Source organism: Ostrea edulis, chromosome 8, assembly GCF_947568905.1.
Source record: "Ostrea edulis chromosome 8, xbOstEdul1.1, whole genome shotgun sequence".
Taxonomy (NCBI): domain Eukaryota; kingdom Metazoa; phylum Mollusca; class Bivalvia; order Ostreida; family Ostreidae; genus Ostrea; species Ostrea edulis.
In genome coordinates, this window is record NC_079171.1 from 29,158,995 (window position 1) to 29,180,213 (window position 21,219).

Sequence of the window (21,219 nt, forward strand, 5' to 3'; positions counted from 1 at the left end):
GCAGGCTCAATATTGACTGTAAATCACATTGCAGCTCGTCTCCGGTCATGTATTTAACATACAGTAAACTTTTAGGTTTATAGGTGGCTGGATGTGACAACACCTCTAACAGATATGTTCTGCCCACCTGTAAATTTCAACTGCATGGAGAGGCTTTTTACTGGCCTGCACGCCATTAATGGAGAACTCTTTTGTCACAAAGAAAAGGTAGAGACTGTTCCAATAGAAACTTGCGTCAGTGAATTTCAGAATTGGTTGGAAGCATTTCATAGACCAATTCTTGTATGCTACACTAGAAAATGTGATCGATTCCATTTTTTTTTAATTAACACGTTTTACAAATACCCTGTCCGTGGACAGCTGTTCATTGAGGGATTTCTCGATAGTTTACATTATATATTTACTGGATGAAGAAGATCCTCCAAAGATGTCTGCAATAATAGGTCATTCACCTGATAGTATGAAGTTGGAATATTTTGCCCATAGCATTATTCAACATAACTCCATTTGGAACACCGTTTTTAGATTATCTCGCACACTCCGCATGTTCACCCATAACATTTTCTGCAACCAAAATTGAAACAGACCGCCAATTATATGTCCCACCCTTCACCATCGCATAAAGCAACACATGAGCGTTTATACTCGATACCAAACCTTCAAATGTAACTCTGTGGATTCCTTTTATATACATAGCAGGTGGAGGGAACAGATGAAAGTTATAGCCGTCAAGGAGCCATCTCCGTAATGACATTTCTCTCTTACACCTCTCCATTGCGCATACCCGGTCATGTCTTCTACTTCGTGCCACTCCCGAAAGAGTTGACAAAATGTAGATTCACTGATATCTAATTGCGAAAACTGACCATCGAGTGTAATACAAGGAACATAGGGGCACCTTGGTTATGACATACATTCACAACTCTGTTCAAAACCCTTTTTGTAGTATTCATTGTTAAAGTGTACCCTTTGAATAAGTAAGCAATTTCACGTCAATGACCTATTTCTCGATGACAATTTGTCTAAATCACTCATCAGATAAACCAAAACTTTCGATGCTTGTGGCCTCTGGTATCGAAATGCTTTCTCAACAACTTCAAGACAATAGAACTTCATTGAATATCAATTTTTGTTTTTAAAGTCCTCAGAATCTGTAGTATTAATCATACTATTGGCCAGAAAAAATACGATGCTAGCATAACATTGCAATAAATGTTTATGATATGCATTATGATGCTTCATCAAATAATACTAATACCTGAATCAAAATTTGTATCCATACATCTAAAGATTGACGCTATGAAGTTCAGGAAACAACAGCCAAAATTCAGGCAGTTGCATGCGACGATCAGATTGCAGAGACAACCTGTATTTCAGATGTTTTAAAGTGAAGTATTCGCAATCAATATACCCTTTTCATCATGAAAATTGCTTTACTAGTGCGTACACAGATATCCTAGATTCTAAATATTTCTTATCCAGTTTTTATAAGTCTGATAAAGGAAAATTGATCATATATGTCGTGTGTGGTTCCATTTTTTTTCAGGAGGTGGACAAACGCTTGGCAAGAAAAACAAAACAACCCATATTTATGTAGCAATATTCCATTATCAACTGCATATGGTAATTATGTTACTCAATTGATTAGATACGCAAGAGCTAGTTTTGGGTATGATCAGATTTTAAATCGAGGCAGGCTACTGACAAGCAAGTTGATGTTACATGAGTTTCAACAGTTTTGTTTTAAGTCAGCATTGTCGTCATAATGATTTAGTTTGCCAATACAACATGTATATAATTATTATAATACATACAAAACCAGGCTCTTAATTTGAATGGGTGGTACACTTCTTTGAACAAGTATTATAAACAAATATTGTTGCTTAGGCATCCTTTAATACATCAAAATTCCCAATTTGCAGTAGTTTCTGTGGGTTCAGTTGCAGTAGAGCCTGTAGGTTCAGTTGCAGTAGAGACTGTGGCTTCAGTTACATTAGAGCCTGCGACTTCATTTGCAGTAGAACCTGTGGGTTCAGTTACAGCAGAGCTTGTAAGTTCAGTTACGGTAACATCTATGGGTTGAGTTACTGTAATATCTATGGGCTTTGTTATAGTAACGTCTGTGGGTTCTGTTATAGTAGTGTGTATCCACTCAGTTACCGTCGTCTTCACGGATCCAGTCATGGTAGAGGGTGTAGGCTCTTTTCGACCACATTCTGAAATAAACAATTATGGAAATGAACAACTTTATTCAAAGTTACATAAAGAATTATTCCAATATAGAAATTGATTGATTGATGTTTTCCCGCCACACTCAACAATTTTTCAGTTATCTGGTGGCGCCCACGTTTTTTATTGGTGGAAGAGAGAACTCAGATACAATGTACCTGGGAAGAGACCTCCGACCTTACGAAAGTAAACTGGGAAACTTTTTCACTTACCGGCGCGAGCGGGATTCGAACCCGCGCCAACAGAGGTGAGAGGCCGTGTGATTTTGAGCGCAATGCTCTAACCACTCGGCCACGGAGGCCCCCAATATAGAAATTGAAAAGCTGCACAATGTTGATATGGTAAAGTCAACAAATTCAAAGAGTATGGTTAACGCGGAACCCTGGGCAGAACAGAGGTGGGATCTAGTGCCTAGGAGGCATAAGTACTCACTGTTGACATTTTATCAATGAGATTATACTTATACCAGTCATTCTTTATATATTATATGTATATTGGAATCGGGTTGTCCGTCCGTCTGTAGACGCAATGGTTTCCGGATTCGAAAGCGTTATCCTTTCCACCTACAGTCACCATATCATACATATGGATTACTCATAGGACGGAGATGTTCTCTATCGAATTTGGGGTCAAGCGCACTGAACATCGAAGTAGCAATATGTTTTCCGGGCTCTAAAGTGTTATCCTTTCCACCTACATTCACCATATACATATGGACTACCAATGGGACGACGATGTTTCCTATCGAATTTGGAGTCAAAGGTCAAGCCCACTGGGCATCAAAGTAGCAATATGGTTTCCGGGCTCTAAAGCGTTATCCTTACCACCTACAGTCACCCTATCATACATATGGACTACCCATGGGACGAAAATGTTCCCTATTGATTTTGGCGTCAAAAGGTCAAGCGTACTCCTAGAGAAGAGAATACCCATGGTTTTGCTGTTCCCTTTCTTTTTTACACTCAGGAGAGAAGTAATTTATACCTATTAACAACACCCATTAGGGGATTGGGGTAAGCAGAGGGTATTCTTTTTTACACTCAGGACAGAAGTAATTTATACCTATTAAAAACACCCATTAGGGGATTGCGGTAAGCAGAGGGTATTCTTAGTGAACATTGCTCAAAGTACCTCTTGTTAACAAACGGTTTGTGAGACATATGGCGCTCGCGTTTTGGGACCCATCTTTTTTTCTAATAGCTCACCTGAGCTGAAAGCTCAAGTGAGCTTTTCTGATCGCTTTTTGTCCGTCGTCTGTCTGTCTGTTAAACATTTACATTTTCAACTTCTTCTCCAAAACCACTGGGCCAATTTTAACCAATGTTGGCACAAATCATCTTTGGGTGAAGGGGATTCAAAATTGTTCAAATGAGGGCCAATCCCCTTATCCAAGGAAAGATAATAGCAAATCAGTGAAAATACACTGGAAATTTTTAAAACTCTTCTTCTCCAGAACCAGTAAGCCAATTTCATTCAAACGTAATGCAAATCATCCTTAGTTGAAGGGAATTCAAAACTGTTCAAATTAAGGGTCAGGTTCTCTTCAAAGGGGAGATAATCACAAAAGTGTAAAAATAGGGTGGGGCCATTTAAAAATCTTCTTCTCATGAACCACTGTACCAGTATAGTTGAAATTTACGTGGAAGTTTGCTGACATAATGGATATTCAAGTTTGTTCATATCATGGCCCCCAGGGGTCGGATGGCGCCACAATAGGGGAAACTATATTTTATATGTGTTTATATAGGAAAAATCTTTAAAAAATCTTCTCAAGAACCATTGTGCCAGAAGAGTTCAAATTTACATGGAAGCTTTCTGACATAATGCAGATTCAAGTCTGTTCATATCATAACCCCCAGGGGCGGGTGGGGCCACAATAGGGGAAACCATATTTTATATGTATTTATATAGGAACAATCTTTAAAAATCTTCTTCTCAAGAACCATTGAGCCAGAAGAGTTCAACTTTACATGGAAGCTTATTGACATAATGCAGATTCAAGTTTGTTCATATCATGGCCCCTGGGGGTCGGGTGGGGCCATACTAGGGGAAACCACATTTTATATGTATTTATATAGGTTAATGGAATAACAATGGAAATTCATTTTCCATGTGTTAAAGTGACTCAGGTGAGCGATGTGGCCCATGGGCCTCTTGTTGATTGCATAGATTTATTCTTAAAAATACCAACACTCTCAACAGTATCCAAAGGTAAATGAAATAATTCATTTAGAAATCTGTAAATATTTTACAACGGAAATATTTTCGGTATGGTACCTGACACGACGTTCTACAGACAAAATTGATAGTTGGTGTCCCAGGTCTGTCACCAGTTGCGTTCAAGGTTAACATATCGCAAATTATGTGGTTGTTATAATGGTCTTGCTTGCAAATGTAACAGTTAGTGCTCTTTATAAAGCCGTTAGATGGGACCTTGGTTTGTTAGGTCTTGCTCAAAAGACCCACTACTCTGGCTTCTAAATGTCGAGGGCTGGGCAAAAGTTTTCACGAGTCACGACCTATTTAACAACTAAGATTAAGAGAAAACCAAAGGTACGACAAGGACTCGAACCCAAAACATCACATTCATTAAAAAGACATAACACTGCACTTGGCGACGTAATGTTTAAGTAATTGCTAAGTGTTTAGAAATCATGCTGCGGCATAATTTTTGTCTTACATTAAAAAACGTGCACGGAAGCCCATAAATTATGCGTAAAACACAATTCTCTATTCATAAAAAGATAAAAAGTATAATCTTACTCTGACAACGTCTTCCTGACCATCCTTCCGGACAGACACACCTCCACGTCCTCATCGGCCAAAGTGAGGGGACACAGGTCCCTCCGTTTTGACAGAAGTTCCTTTCTTTGCAGATGGTTTTATCTATAATTGGATAAGTAAAATGGCATTCTTAGTTTACGTATAACCCAAATTCCCGGATTTTACAAGTGATCGATATAAGTATGTTGCGAAGAAAAGTGTGAGTTTGTTCGCGACAACCTTTGTGGAACAATTATATTGTGTTAGTTTTCCGAAAGATCAGTGGTGTACTGTAGAATCATTGAGCGTTGTGGAAATTTAGTGTCACCTGCTGTGACACGGGACCTCGGTTTTTTGCGGTCTCATCCGAAGGATCGCCCCTTTCACGACCTATTCTAACCCAGATCCTAACGGGATCATTCATTTTGTGAGGCATTGTCAAGCAATGTTGGAGCGTAGGGTATGTGAGCTTGCTCACCTCTGCTTTCTTTCATTTCATTTTGACTCTCTCTCTCTCTCAATCGGTGAATAACTAAGTTTTCACTTCATTAGAATAGTTTTCCTCTTTCACGTTTTCCTCAGTGTAAGAGGTTATGCCTGTGAATTATGCCATACAAGTTGAATTTTTGTAGGTAAATGAAATCGATGAGAAATGTCATTGACAGTTATAAATCGGAAAATTACAACGTTCATTGTAAGAAAATAGATTTTTGCACCGCAAAAGAATGAACAAGGGACGTAACATGAGCCAAGGTTTTCATACATGTATTTGATTCAAATGCGCAATGTATCATTCAATTAAAACAAAGTTTCAAAAGCGTAACAAATTAGTTTTTATTCAATAACTCAATAAAATATTCATGGATGTGATAGTATTAGGTACATGTAAATTGCGAAGTCTTTGAATATGTCCTAAACAAAGGGAGGGGGCCACTTAACCATGTATTTTGGATGTTTGCACGAGAAGATATTTTATCATGAAAAGGTGACAAATAGGCGATTCGGTATGACGCCTTTACATTGCTATTATAGTACCCTAATAGAAACATGACCCCGGATTTAAACATTGATTTAACTGGCGATGATAAGTAATTTGTATATAATTCAATTATGACGTCACATTTATAGCGGATTTTATCCCAGCCAAGGTTTTCATAAACTTCATTAACGTACTGGCGTTATTCCTCATTTTCCAGTTTAAAATTATTTTTTTTTTTTTGTATACAAGTCCTCAAAAACAAATTTAAAATACCTTTTTCTCGCAGTATACCAGTTCCTTTTCCCCTGCCGTGTATTCTATACTGTATCGTACCATCGATAGTGACGAGCAGCAAACCAATTACAAAACAAATCTAATAATGGAAAACGGGGTAGTAGTATTAGATAATTAGTAAATGGTAACACTAAATTGTATTTCCAGACTGACGGGTTTACAATAATTAACATCTGCACGAAAGTTGACCAAATATTTCGTGACTTTCCCACCTAGTATTCTATTGTGAGGAATTAACCATATAACATACACCCGTTTGCCTTGTCGGGATGTAGGGCTTACGGCGGGTGTGACCGGTCAACAGGGGGTTATTATTCCTCCTAAGCACCTGATCCCACCCCTGGTATTATATCCAGGTTTCCGTGTTTGACAAACTCTCTATTATGTATTGCTTTTTGGAGTTATGAAATGAAAATGGTATGTTGCAAGATCCAGGGAATCGTTGACGTGACATTACGTTAAAAACGTTGCGACACATTCGGATACTTTTGTAATGAAATAAACCTCACTGTATCTCATCTATAGACATTTTCTCATATTGAAGAGGCATTATTTGTCGAAATGCTCATCTGGTGCATCAAAATTGGTACCGTATAAGTTTTACATTGTAGTAATTCTAATCAAATTGAGATCATATTTCACCATATGCTCTTCTCGGGGGATCTGGGGGAGAATAGACCATCGGTACCCCTTACTTGTCGTAAGAAGCGACTAAATAGGACGGTTCAATCGGATAGAACCGGAAAAACCGAGGACCCGTGTTACAGCAGGGGTGGCAAGATAAAGATCCCTCTATGCTCACAGGCCGTAAGCGTAGAACACACATGTAGGTTTAAATATGCAGCTCTTCGCCGGCAATGGTGACATTCGAGTGAACAATTCTCGAGCAGGACTTTAAACAACATACAAATCAATCAATCATTCAAAATATGCCCCCTCGTTTCATATCGGTATTGCTATATCGCGGAACGAAAAACGGAACAGAACGGAAAATATTTTATGCAATGTTATGAGGAGGTCAGCATTTTATAAAATCAAAAGGCTTATTATGAACAAGGGAAACAGAAAATAAAGAGAACGGGAAGTCAACCTCAGAATCCACCATTTCATATTAATACCTCATACTAATGTATACTTCCCGTGTAGATTCGGGTTAGAATAGGTCCTCAGTACCCCTTACTTGTCATAAGAACCAACTAAATGAGGCGGTCCTTCGGATGAGACCGCAAAAGCTGAGGTCTTGTGTCACAGCAGGTGTGGTACGATAAAGATCCCTGCCTGTTCAAAGGCCGTAAGCGCTGAGCATAGGCCTAAATTTTGCAACCCTTCACCGGCAATAGTGACGTCTCCATATGAGTGAAATATCCTCGAGAGGAACGTTAAACAATATACAATCAGTCATACTAATGCATTATTATGTATTTAAAAAAGGTGGATTTTGGGGATGAATGTACAAATGTAGAGGTGCTTCCTAATATTTGGCATAGTAAGTTTTAATAAAAATATTAAGCAAGCGCCTGTTGGTACCATCCCTTTTTCCGGCATTGTCAACTCATAAATAACAGCATTGAATTATAGTGGGAACGTAACATTTCAAGAACCGATGACCCCCCTCACCTATATTGAGCATATTACTTGTTTGGTTTTTGCTTGTCAAGAATTTTCAGACAATTGTGAAGTCAACTTCTCCGGCTGTCCCTCCCCTCTCCCACTTTTGAAAAAAAAAAAACCGATGTTACATACTTGAGTATAATTATCATCACATACTTTCATCATGTTTTTATTTCCAGATGTCTGTTAATAACCTCTGTAATATTTGGTATTGTTCATAATTTGGACATAATTTAACATTTAACACGGCTAACACCGCCCTCCCCATCCCTTCAATTTGACGATGCTTGTATTCAAAGAAATGTTCTCCATAAATTTGAGAAGATTAAACCTTGTTATTATTAGAGATGTGATACAACTGTTAAAACTGAACACACAAGAAGAGGAACTCTGATGAATTACTAAGAACATTTACACCCCTCACTTTCAAACGGGGACATACATGTTAACAATGGTGTGGAGATTTTAGTACCGTCTTTGTTATATTTGAATAAAACATTACCAAAAATATTTTTTTTATTCAAACGACACTTACCTCTAAACAATGCATGCTAAGCTGGAAAAACCGTGCACCAGAACTACTCTTCTGTTTCATTTAAATCCGAAGAATGCCTATAATGTATAATGAGTATACTAATAGAATAATTCTGACTGAATGCTGTGATTTATAGCCTTTAAACTCCAACACGTGTGGTAAGTATTGCTCACGCCTTCTTCGACTTTTTCCGTATCTTAAGTGTTTACTGACGGATTCAATAATAATTCTGAATGGTTGAGGCGATTTATTGCCTCGTCACGTGTGATGAATATTGTTCCCGCCCTCTTCGACTTTTTTCAATCATAAAGTTTTATGAAGGATTCAGCAAGTGTCTTCCAAGAGGTCGTGTCTTACTATGCTTCTTCGGATTTGGTTTTATTTTAATCAGACAAAAATGAGTGCTTCTTTCATTCAAATAAACTGGGTAATTATGACAAAGAAGAGCTATAGAAAGATGGAGTTTTTTTCTTTGTAGAAATCGTTTATGAAATGGGAATATGTAAATCTGGAATAATGAGATATAGTGATTTGTATATGAGGGTAGTGAAATCGCGATGGTGGACGCTCCGAGCCATAATGTAATCTTTCCGACATGTTTTTATGCTTTTTAGGTTTATAAATACGCGCCTAATTAAACTCAGAGCTTTCACATAACGTCTATGTTCCTTTTTCCTCCTCCATACCATGCAGTGCATTATGGGGGTATGTTGTGATTTCACCTTCAATTTGTGAAGCTGGGGAGAAATTTGTTTTTAACGAAACAAACTAGAACTGTCCTAATAGGACTAATACCCCCCGTGGGGCATATAAGATGATGGGAAATATTTAATGCAAGCACATTGGATATTTTCACATTATCTACAGGGCAATCAATGTGAATGCAGAAGTGTATATTCTACAGTACAGCAGTACATGAAATATTAAAAATATGCTTAATATAAACAATGAATACTATTTGGCACATTTTAGGCTGTATGATTGCAAATCCCTGGTCAACTCTTCTAGTCTTTAGTTTATATTCACTTTGTTAAAGATCATTATGTTATGCCAACTTTACTTTGTCATTGATTTTGTCAGTAAATAAATGACATTAGCTCAAGTATTGGTATTATTGTAATCTTTTCCACTGGTATAACAACTCTAACTAGCTGCAATAAAGGCAGTTTACTATGAATCCCATTGCCAGGGATAGTTGAGATTATAAATACTATCTGACAAATAAGTATTGAACACACATGAGCCACTTTATGTTTTACCGAGAAGTCACAAGATTGCAGATACAGTATGTGGATGCCAAACCAGAAAATGTCCGTAACTTCCATAACTGTTAAAATATTTCAATGAAAATAGACGATGCACAACTACATTACATATATAAGATGAGAATAAAGTTTGAATCAAATCTGTTCAACGGTATTAGAATTAAACTCTGGACAAAGTACGCAACCCCCAAAATGAAAAGAAAATGTGCGTAACTTCTATAACTTAAAATATTTCAATGAAAATAGGAGATGCACAACTATATAATATATAGAAGATGTGCATAAAGTTTGAATGAAATATGTCCAGCGGTATTAGAAATAAACTTCGGACAAATTGCGTCTACGGACAAACGGACGGACAGACGGACAAAGTGATTCCAGTATACCCCCCCCCCCAAACTTCGTTTGCGGGGGGTATAAGTATACGTTTAAGGTAATACACTCTGTGCACCTAAAATATCAATACTTTGTTGTTTGCACTGGAAATTTTAATATGGCATGAAAATATACACATACCATTTCTGTTGTATCATTTTATCACACAAGTGTGTCCGGTCAAAAGGGGATGCTTACTCCTCCTGTGCCCCTGGTCTTACCTCTGGTATAACCAGTGATCCGTGTTTGTCCCACTCTAAAATTGTATTCTTTATGGGATGTATGAGATTGATCACTGTTCGTTGTCTTCATTTGTTTGTTATTGTAGTACCGATATTGCTATACAGTGCATGTGTACTAAATGTTTTATTTAAACATTATTCGTTGCCACATGTGACCTAATCACATCTTCTGAGGAATTCATAAAGTTCTATTGCAATATCAGTGTTTGGGAGCGTAAACAAATTTCTATGTTAAGATCAGCGTAAACAGTAAACCTATGTAAACTTTCTGGAACAAAACTTGCTAGAATTGTATATTAGTATCAAGAGACTGTAAATGGTGTGGTGAAATAGCACTCTGCTGAATTACTTTGAATATTTACAATATCACCATTTTGGGCCGATCCTGGAACCAAAAACCTCAGCTGGCCTAAAAAGCTTATAATGATGTCCATAATCTCGGTCTGTATTTGCGTCACTATTGAAGGAAATAAAAGTTAGTAACACTTAGGAACATTCACAAGTTGAAGTTAAAAAAATTTCATTAAATTTGAATATTCCATCTCTGAAATGACCGTTGTACTTTATGGGATACGTTATCATTGATATACCATAAGGAGCGTTCTCGGTGTGTATATTCATTTATGAGAGAGACAGTGTTATTTTTAAAGATATTCTTACTCGTGTCTTCAGCTTCATACCTATTTACCACAGGATGTATTTTGTTTCCCATAAATGTAAAAAGAATCAGAGACAACTTGCCTCTGCAGTATTGGAGATTGTTAATGAGATTACGTACACAATGCATGCGTATCCTTAGTTTGAATCGATAAAAGGATTCTTATCGTGCACGTTTACACCTCCCATCAACGAAAACTGCATTTCACAAATAAATTAAAAAAAAAAAAGAAATTTGAGTGTGATAATTTTATCCCCACATAATCTACTGGTATCGATAAAATTTGTCCCCCGTCTCCCGTATCTGTTCATCTGTCACATACTTGTATTTTATTTCTTCCTCCGAAAAGCAAGTCTTTAGTTGAAAGCCTAAACCTGCCGGTTTATTGCTATAGCGCGTTAATACATGTCTTATAACACTGATACCAAGAGGCCCACAGGCCTTACCGGTCACCTGAATACTAGTTAAAAATATCACTAGTCTCTCAGGCATTATCGGTCACATGAGTACTAGTTAAAAGTATCACTAGTCCCAAGGGCTATGCAATCTAGAAAGAAAGTGTTGCACGTCTCATGTTAATTTCACTAAAGGTGTTGCGTGATACATAGATAAAATAAAGTCATTCAAATATATGATAAAATCAAATATATATGTTTCAATTTTCTGTGTAAAATAGTTAAGACTTTCAGAACATAGTAAACAAGAGGCCCATGGGCCTATAATCGCTCTTGTGATACATTGTAGAACAGGCAAATATTCTCACTAACCAAGATTCATCAATTAACAAGGTTTTAAAGATCTATCACATGATATGATTTAGAAATTCATTTCAAAATTAAGGATTATCTCCCTCATGCATAGCTCTTATCCTTGGATGAATTTGGCTCCACTTTTTTGGCACGCTGTTTTTGGCTATATTTAGCTCTAAAACTTCATAGTTATTTCGGATTTCAAAGCTTTCGGTTGAGCATCACTGAAGAGACATTATTTGTCGAAATGCGCATCTGGTGCATCAAAATTGGTACCGTATAAGTTTTACATGATAGTGTATGGAGGGGATATCATACAGTACACTATTAGATTAGGCAATCAAAATAATTACAAAATGAAGTTACTTAACCTACGTGCATATCTGGGTAGTACATATTTCTCTTCTACATGTTTCTTTTTCAAAGGACATAAAGACGGTTGGGGTGTTAAATACCGAATTTACTATGCATATAATTCGAACAAGGGGATCGCATTGTATTTTGTCTGATTTTTAATGCAATTACATTCCATGCCATTGTTGGAGAATGGTTCTTAAAACCAATATCAACAGAATTCCTTTTTAACATTTTCAGCTCTGTTGAAATAAAAAAAACAAAGAGTGAGTTAAGGTGGGTCCTTAGTCCTGGATTTTTGGGGTTTGGGTAGCAATTTTTTGTTTGGAGTCAATAAATTACCATTCAGAGTAATGAAAAAAGGCAAAACATTTAAGGATTTCCATACTAATTTCAATTACATACACCACCAAAGTCATGTACCCCGATGTAGATTTTTATGAAATTCATTGGAAACGGTTATTTGTTGTAATTTTAATATAAAAATAAAATATTTTTTGAATTGCATTTATTTATCGGGAAACATGTCAATAACTAAAACACACGTCATTTTCAATATGTTCATCAAGTTTTAGAATAATATGTGCAAAATTATTGAATTAGCGTTATTCTCCAAAATGTTAAAAAACAAACAAATGTGGACGCATTTTCCTTATAGCATGGTTTACATATTATTTTTTCTGTTTATATTAGTAGAGTTACATCTGTTATAGTTATTTATGGAAAAAAATCCATACCTTTCCTTAATAATTTCAAATCTATAGCTTCCAGATTATGTATACCCCCATAAAAATCTGAAGTCTGGCACTATACAGCTGAGCTATTTAAAATCACTCGAGAATAAAATTTTATGTAATTTCATGAAAAGACACAGATAATGATTCCTTATCACCTTGGTAAAATGTTTGTCAAAAATAAAGAAAATCTATCGCATAATGGACTTAATAAATAATCTAATGAAAACAGAGTTATTGTCCTTGGATTCAATATTTTGAAACATATCATTGACTATTCAAATATAACTAAGACTTTAAAAATACTTTATGGCTAACAAGGTTTTTTACAATAACTATTGAAAAAGATTCCAACAAAATTTATGTTCCTGTCATTAAATCATTGACTTTGCAAAATCCTATGACGTCACAGGAGTGTGGAACTACGTTAAGTGAAGGTTTGATGATCATTGGGTTTTTAGTTTGTAGCAATATTCCATTATCACCTGCATATGGTGTTTATATATCTCAACTAATTCGATATGCAAGAGCTTGTTCTGGGTATAGTCAGTTTTTAAATCGAGGTAAGCTACTGACAAACAAGTTGATGGTACAGGGATTTCAACAGTCTCGATTGAAGTCAGCATTTCGCAAATTCTATGGTCGTTATAACGATCTAGTTCGTCAATACGACCTCGCATTGGGTCAAATGCTGTCTGACATATTTCATACCGATTGTTAAGCCGTTCTTGGCACACTGATTTTGACTGCGGATAACTCCGTTTATCTGATCAGGATATGGGGCTCACGGCGGGTGTGACCGGTCAACAGGGGATGCTTACTCCTCCTAGGCACCTGATCCCACCTCTAGTGTGACCAGGGGTCCGTGTTTGCCCAACTATCTATTTTGTATTGCTTGTAGGAGTTATGAGATTGATCACTGTTCGTTATCTTCACCTTGCATAGATTTGCAACAAAAAGCAAAAGTAGGTCACAGTGACCTACCTTTTAGCTGACACACTCTGAGAAGCCAAGATGCATCAACTTGATAAGTTTGATGGATCTAAGCCACTTAGTATCTGAAATATCTAAATATAGCCATGAAATTCAAAAAGTATATTACAGTGACCTACTTCTTAATTAACACAAGTAGTGGTATATATGCTGCTTCGCAACACACTTAACATTTGATAGGATATATAGTAAGCTCCGCCCATCTTACGATATATTTCTTACCAAATATGCTAATGAGACGAAAGCTCATTCTATATATCTATACCAAAGGCTCACAAGAGACTCAGCCCATTCAGGAAGGCTTATTCTATATATCTATACCAAAGGCTTACAAGAGACTCCGCCCATTCAGGAAGACTTATTCTATATATCTTTACCAAAGGCTTACAAGAGACTCCGCCCATTCAGGCGGTTACTATATCTATACCAAAGGCACACAAGAGACTCCACTCATTCAAGCAGCTTATTCTAAATATCTATACCAAAGACTTACAGGAGACCTCACCCACTCAGAAGGTTTATTCTATATATTTATACCCAAAGGCTTACCGCAGACTCCGCCCATTCAGAAGGTTTATTCTGTTTAATAATAGCAAAGGCTTACAATACCCCCCCCCCGCCCATCTTTGGTATATATGATGTGTTTTTGTATATGGTTGGATTTCTCTACACCTTTCGAAAAAGCTTTATAAATGAGAAGATTTAAACAAGCTCAACCATCTTCTTAGTAGCATAGTTTATAAGAAATATATAGCATCTCCCTATAGTTAAATATAGACCAAAGGCTTACTGCAGACCTTATCCAATCATCTTAAGGTGTACATTTTATATTGGAACTAAAGACTCGCATAATCAACTTACTTGCAAAGAATGATAACTCTTAGCAAATTTCCATTAGTTAACTCCATCGACCAAAATTAATTCATTCAGAAAAACACACACAAAAGATCGAAATAATATATATATTGCAATTTGCTGCACACGTCACAAGATGAGAAAAAAAACCATAAGCTAAAAACAATCCAATTAAATGCATATTAGTTTTGTTTCTTTATCTCTGGAATGTACCCACAGTATTTTTCATTGCAAAAAGGTTCTAATTCAGCATCCCAGTTCTCTCCCTCTATATGAAGTTCACTATATTTAGGGAGAGAAGTGTCACCACCCTTTTTTACACAAGATATCCGCTCATCTTCGGCATGTTTATCCTCACATTTAGCGTAATGTTCAGCACCTTTACCTCTTCTGATTTTGTGACAATAGTTATATTCACAAGGTGTGAAATTTTTGTTAATAGTCATGTTTTTTCCACATTTTATAAGATGACGCGACAGTCTTTCTTTTCGAATAACATGCGTTTTGTCATATGGACAAATTACTAAGTCAGTATCACGTTTTTGAAAATAATCCATTTTCTGTTGAATACTACGGCTTATTAATGCAAACAGCAGCGACTTAATCCTATACTTCTTATTGGAAATGTTTAAAAATATATATACTTGTACAGTGAAAATATATTTTTAATAGAAACTTTCGTTCTTAAACTATCCCTGAACTCCAATTTTGTATGGAATTTTTGTTTGTTAAAATGTAGAATTGTTGTGCGAAAGTTCAGTTGACGTTAACATCATATCACATAACAAGATTTCTATAAGAGCACATTTGTTTTAATACATACACAACAAAGTTCACCTGTACATTGAACCCCATCAACAACCTTTATTCACCTAGCAAGGGTGGTATGTATACCATACATACTGAGTTTCTTATCAGATAGCCAATGACCATTTAAGACCTTAATCTTAACTCCAGTATGTTCCATTCCCATCATCATATTTTTATCCAGCAAGTGTAATATTTCAGTGAAATGAACTATTGCATTCCATCAAAAGTCAACGCTCACTGAAGACCTTTCTTTTAACAAAGAATGTCGATACTATTTTAGCTTTCTTTCATTCAATGGAAACATTCTCTTAATCATGTTGAAGGGTACAGAATACAGTATATCATTTAAACATTTATTCAAAAACAGATCTTGTTAACATGCCATGTCAACTAAAAAAATTCAAAATCATGAAAATCACAGTACATGTATATAAGAAATATTCATTAAATGTAATTAGAATATAACCTAGTTTGTCGACCAATCAGATTTCAAGAAGTTGTTCATTAAGTGGCTCACTTATTCATTAAGAATTCCCAACAGAGAGATATCACGTGACTGACTGTGATTGGCTATTTGAAAATAAATTTTATGACATTGTAAATGTTCCCAGCCAATGAAAAACTAGGTTACATTCTAAGCCAGTTAGAGTATATTAAGTGAAATCTTATTGGATAAGAAGGGGCTCGCTCACTAACGTTCGCTCCGCCCCTTCTTATCCATTAAGATTTCACTTAATATACTCTAACTTATACTTGGAATAATCTTTGGCACATTTCTTTGTAAAAGTGTAAATAAAAAATAATGAATCACACAGGTAAAAACCTTTGTCATATTGCAATATGAAAAATCAATAACAATTCACAAGTACAAATATCATATATAATTACATATAGACTGAAATTAAAAAAAACCCACCTATATACATTTCTTGTAATTTAAAAATAAAAAACAGTATGCATAAGTGTAGCAAGATAAAAAGATCTTCAATTATGTAAAATTAAAGTATGTTTTGTTTTAGACAACTTGGAAGAATTCAACTTGTACCAGATGTAAATACTGACAAAAATCATAAATACATGTGCATACAATTGTAAACCAAAAAAGCTATAATTAAACAACAGTTTCTTAAAGATCATATTTATTAATTAAGAGAAAAAAAATCCACAATAAGTCAATTCAATTTTAACACAAGTTCCAAAATTTTTGACATTTTTAAAGAAAATAATTAACCATTACTGAAAAAAGACATAAGTCTAAAGCATTATTAAGGTAAAAACAAGTATGCATGCATCAATTGAAAAAAAAATTCAAAGATTGTATCTGGTAATTAAAAGAAATCTTGATCCACAACATGTCATGTAAATATTAACTCTCTCGTTCCTAAACATATAAACTAATACAGTCTTATTTAGGAAAACAAATTGTACAAATATGTATGATCAAAATACCACACAATTAAACAACAGCTTCTCAAAGATTGTATCTGTTAATTAAAAAAAAAGGAAAATAACACACAATATGTCATATATATTGACACAAGTCCCAATTCCTAACATTTCAAAAAAGATCACTCATCAAAAAGCATTATCAAGGTAAAAGCATTAAGCAAGAAAAATTCATAAGCTTAAATAAAGCAAACCTGAGCATAGCAGACAGATATATGAGCTTATGATTGATGAAATAATCTCTAATCAAACTACTACTTTAACCATGGACAGTGTGTTATGATATTTCACTCTACATGTATAATTTGTTATTATATATGACAAGTATTTATTTCCTCACCAAATCCTAAATTATTTCTTTCTCTATAATGTTGTAGTTCTATTGGATCCACAATATAGTAATGTAAAGAATCAAATCTCAGATTCATTTGTTGACGCTTATATTTTTGCTGATAGCAATACAAGAGAATGATGAACACGACAAACACTAAAGTAGTAGCTGAAAAAAAAAATACTTTGAGTGATAAACATCTTAAAGGATCCCAAATTAAAAGTTTAGTCATGGACATTATAAAGCTTGTCTAGAAATCTTTTGTCTGAAAATATTAACCAACAAAAAATACCATTTTAGGAGTAATCTATTCATTGACACCATAAAAAATAGTTTGTTTTCTATTTCTAACTGGATATCTAGGACATGCAATCATATGCTTATGCTCTTGAACTAGCCGACATTTTTTCTCTTTTCGCTTTAACGAGCTTAATACATCAAGACTCTTGGTGTAAATATTTTGTAATGTACAAGCTATATCTAATAATTTCCTTCCAATGATTTTAATTGACTGTCCAACATTCTGTAACACATGGATGATTTCCAATATTTTTCTTTTAATGATTGTAATTTGCTGTCCGATATAGGTAATGAAACCGATAGAAGCTAAGGAAAAAAATGATAAATTCAATGACCTCAAAGATTTCCACTTTCTTCATCACTGACAGAATACATAGAAACGTCATTAAAATGTTCTCTACGGATTCTATTTCTCGCTAAGCGTTGCACTAGCACACGACACATCAAAAGTAAGCAGCAGCACACCGATATAGCAGTAGAACATGCAGAAAGGACTGAAAGGATGCAATATATTAATTATAGTTTTTGATTTAATAAAGTTTGCCTATAAGCATAATTTATGATGCATGCTTAAGCAGTAACCACATTTTTGTAATTTAAATATCTTTTGACTGTAACTCAAACTGTTCATAATACTTAGGATAAAGTACATTAAACTGTCTCTTTTTTTTACACTGTGAAATTATTATGATTACTAATGCAAGAACAAAAGTGGTAGCCAAAACTGTTGTGATAACTGGAAAAAAGAATTTACACAACTTCATCATATATACTATCTGTGTGAGGTCTTAAATAACCTTCAGAATCAAAAGAATCAAGTGAAATGTTTGAGCTTGATCTAGTATATATTGGATTTCTTAAAGATTGGTTTTGATTCTTTTTAATAACCACAATCTTAAAAGAATCAATGTTAAAATTATCGTAAATAGAGATAAACAAAAAGAAATGTATAAGTATTTACTTATGAGGATGGTTAGCGTTGGAACAGCATTTCCATCATCATGCGAGGAACTTTGGGTGGATCCAGTGGTACTCATCTCCTCTGAAGTTACTACGGTAGGGCGAGAGCCAGTTGGAACAGCATTTCCATCATCATGCGAGGAACTTTGGGTGGATCCAGTGGTACTCATCTCCTCTGAAGTTACTACGGTAGGGCGAGAGCCAGTTGGAACAGCATTTCCATCATCATGCGAGGAACTTTGGGTGGATCCAGTGGTACTCATCTCCTCTGAAGTTACTACGGTAGGGCGAGAGCCAGTTGGAACAGCATTTCCATCATCATGCGAGGAACTTTGGGTGGATCCAGTGGTACTTATCTCCTCTGAAGTTACTACGGTAGGGCGAGAGCCAGAGGTAACCTAAAAAAACATACATGATAACTTACATTATGTATACTATACAATACATGTTTGTAAATGGGTTTATAAGATTATAAAAAATAACAATTGAAGGAATGTACACAAACCTTCACAACAAGTGTAGATGCTTGGCCTTGAGTGCTTGAGGGTTGTAAGTTTTCGGTGGTGGGAAGTGTCGAAAACTGAAAGAATAGTATACATTACTTAAATATGATAGCTAAATTGATAAATATGATCTACCTTATCCTCCACTTCTTGGGTATATCTCTTAAATGCTCTGTGGTAGGGTGGTGGGTAATATCAAAACAGAATTATTTTACATTATGTAAACCTAATAATAAATTGCAGAAAAAATGATAATAAAATTATTAACCTCCACTTCCTGGGTAGATCCTCTATCCATCTCTGTGGTACGATAAGGAGACACCACCTATAAAAGTGAAAAGTGAACATTAAAACATTCAACATGTCTCCAATGCATGCAAAAAAAAATATTTAAAGAGACCCCCCCCCCCTCAATAGATCCCATATCATTTATAGTTTTTACTCACGCAAGAAGTTTGATCCCCCCACCCTCTTCAATAGACCCCATATCATTTATAGTTTTTACTCACGCAAGAAGTTTGATTCCCCCCCCTCTTCAATAGACCCCATATCATTTATAGTTTTTACTCACGCAAGAAGTTCGGCCGATCTCTCCGATCTCTACTGAAATAGGTCTCGGTGTAGTAAAAAGAGTAGAGATTTTGTTGCATGTTAGCTCCGTGTTTTCAATATATACCACCTGCACCGAGGTGCATGACAACACAATGTGACTGCTCAAGTCAAAGTACAAAAACGATAGTGAAGAGACATCTTCAGGCAAACATCCTGTGTATAAGGTGTTTGGAATCCAATCACATGTACCATAATTTCCACACAATAATCCCAATTGCATCTTCGATGACAACCCACAGGAGAAAGAAATCCATAGCAAAACAAGCAACCTGACCGACATGATGATGCGTTCGCGGGTTTAGATCACGTTTTGATAGATTTTAAGAATATCGATCCCGATACAAATTCTTATCTTATCTATTATATAAACACGATTATGAACGAATTTATTAGCAGAGTTGTTTACAGCAATATGTTGTATTGATACATCTGTAAAATGAAATTTCATAAAAACTATTGTGTGTGGTGGATGTGGATCTAAACGAGTGTTGACACTAATGCACTTTTTTAAAAAATATAAGCTTCTCTGATTGCATGTGCCCTTCTCTGAACAAACTTGAAATGTATGCGTCCACCCTTTGTTGATTGTATAAAGTTTGTTGACTTGGTGAAAGTTCATGACAAAGTTCCTCTGCAGCTGTGTATGTATGAGAACAGAATAGATTTTTATAAATCTTGTTTGTTGTGCATTCTATTTGCCCAATCTGTTTACCAAAACAAGTAAGAGTTCAGGTACGGGGCATTGTTTTTCTCACAAGCTCAACAGAAGTTTCGTTGTCGATGCAAGTTCATGAAGCGGTCTTTTTTTTTTAAAACAATGTTCTATTCAAGATTGTTTATTTTCTGTCGTGGAAAACACAATATAATTGTTTATAAATGTTTTAGTATATAAGAAACATGTTTTGGTCATTGTGCCATCACACAAAGCTTAGAACGGATTGTGAACATTGCGCTATCAAACTCCAGAAAAAATATGGACGTAACACTGGAAAAAGAAGAAACTAACACTGGTATCCAGTTCATCGCCTCTTCAAAAAAGAAGACGTTTGTCAAGGGGAGATATACCATCCAGCTAGCCACGTTTCGCGGCAAAGTGTGGCTGCATATTCAAGGTATTTTGAAATATACATATTTGTCAAATTTCATTCCTTTTATTTACTTTGTATTTTTAAAAACATTATTTTTCATGTGTTCTGTATCTTTTTCAAGAAAGTGTATATGCTATATATTTCAGACAATCATCTGGGAAAACAAGTGTCCATACCGGAAACGGTATTTGAAGCCATTACAATGTGTGAGCTAACCATCAAAAGGGGAATTGAGGATGTGAGGGCCAAGCTGACGGCAAATTCACCACCGAGTCCCCCACTGGTAAGGTTATAGCATATATCTTATGTAACCTCGTAAGCATTTTTTCAAAATTCAAAAGAACTTGAAAGGTCTTTTATTTGATTAAATCTACAGATAAAAATAGGATCGAAAAGAAGACATCGTGATGAAGATGATGATGATGACGAAGTCTTCTTATAAAATAGACATCATCGAGCCAGTGGACACTTAGTTATAGTTTCTTATATATTAGCTCTTAGCATTGTATACAGAAATCATGTTCAGGATTTTT

At 35.4% G+C, this 21,219-nt stretch overlaps 1 protein-coding gene and 1 pseudogene across 1 annotated transcript; both read right to left on the reverse strand.

The window, feature by feature from the left end:
* Positions 1 to 1,902: 1,902 nt before the first annotated feature.
* LOC125663054 (uncharacterized) lies at positions 1,903 to 8,471 on the reverse strand. Its single transcript, XM_048895372.2, has 4 exons — positions 8,412 to 8,471; positions 6,245 to 6,344; positions 4,993 to 5,115; positions 1,903 to 2,216 (listed from the first exon to the last, which is right to left on the reverse strand). Exons 1-4 carry the CDS (start codon positions 8,469 to 8,471, stop codon positions 1,903 to 1,905), a joined length of 597 nt encoding a protein of 198 aa, XP_048751329.2.
* Positions 8,472 to 18,273: 9,802 nt separating this feature from the next.
* On the reverse strand, positions 18,274 to 19,878 carry LOC125663055 (mucin-2-like; annotated as a pseudogene).
* Positions 19,879 to 21,219: the final 1,341 nt, after the last annotated feature.

What these genes read in the sequence shown, in the direction of transcription:
- LOC125663054 (XM_048895372.2), bottom strand. Translation starts at nt 8,471, where the DNA reads ATGAAACAGAAGAGTAGTTCTGGTGCACGGTTTTTCCAGCTTAGCATG. An exon ending in TTAGCATGCATTGTTTAGAG is followed by an intron (nt 6,345 to 8,411) that starts GTAAGTGTCGTT and finishes TTCCATTATTAG; the next exon opens with ATTTGTTTTGTAATTGGTTT. An exon ending in TGGTATACTGCGAGAAAAAG is followed by an intron (nt 5,116 to 6,244) that starts GTATTTTAAATT and finishes ATCCAATTATAG; the next exon opens with ATAAAACCATCTGCAAAGAA.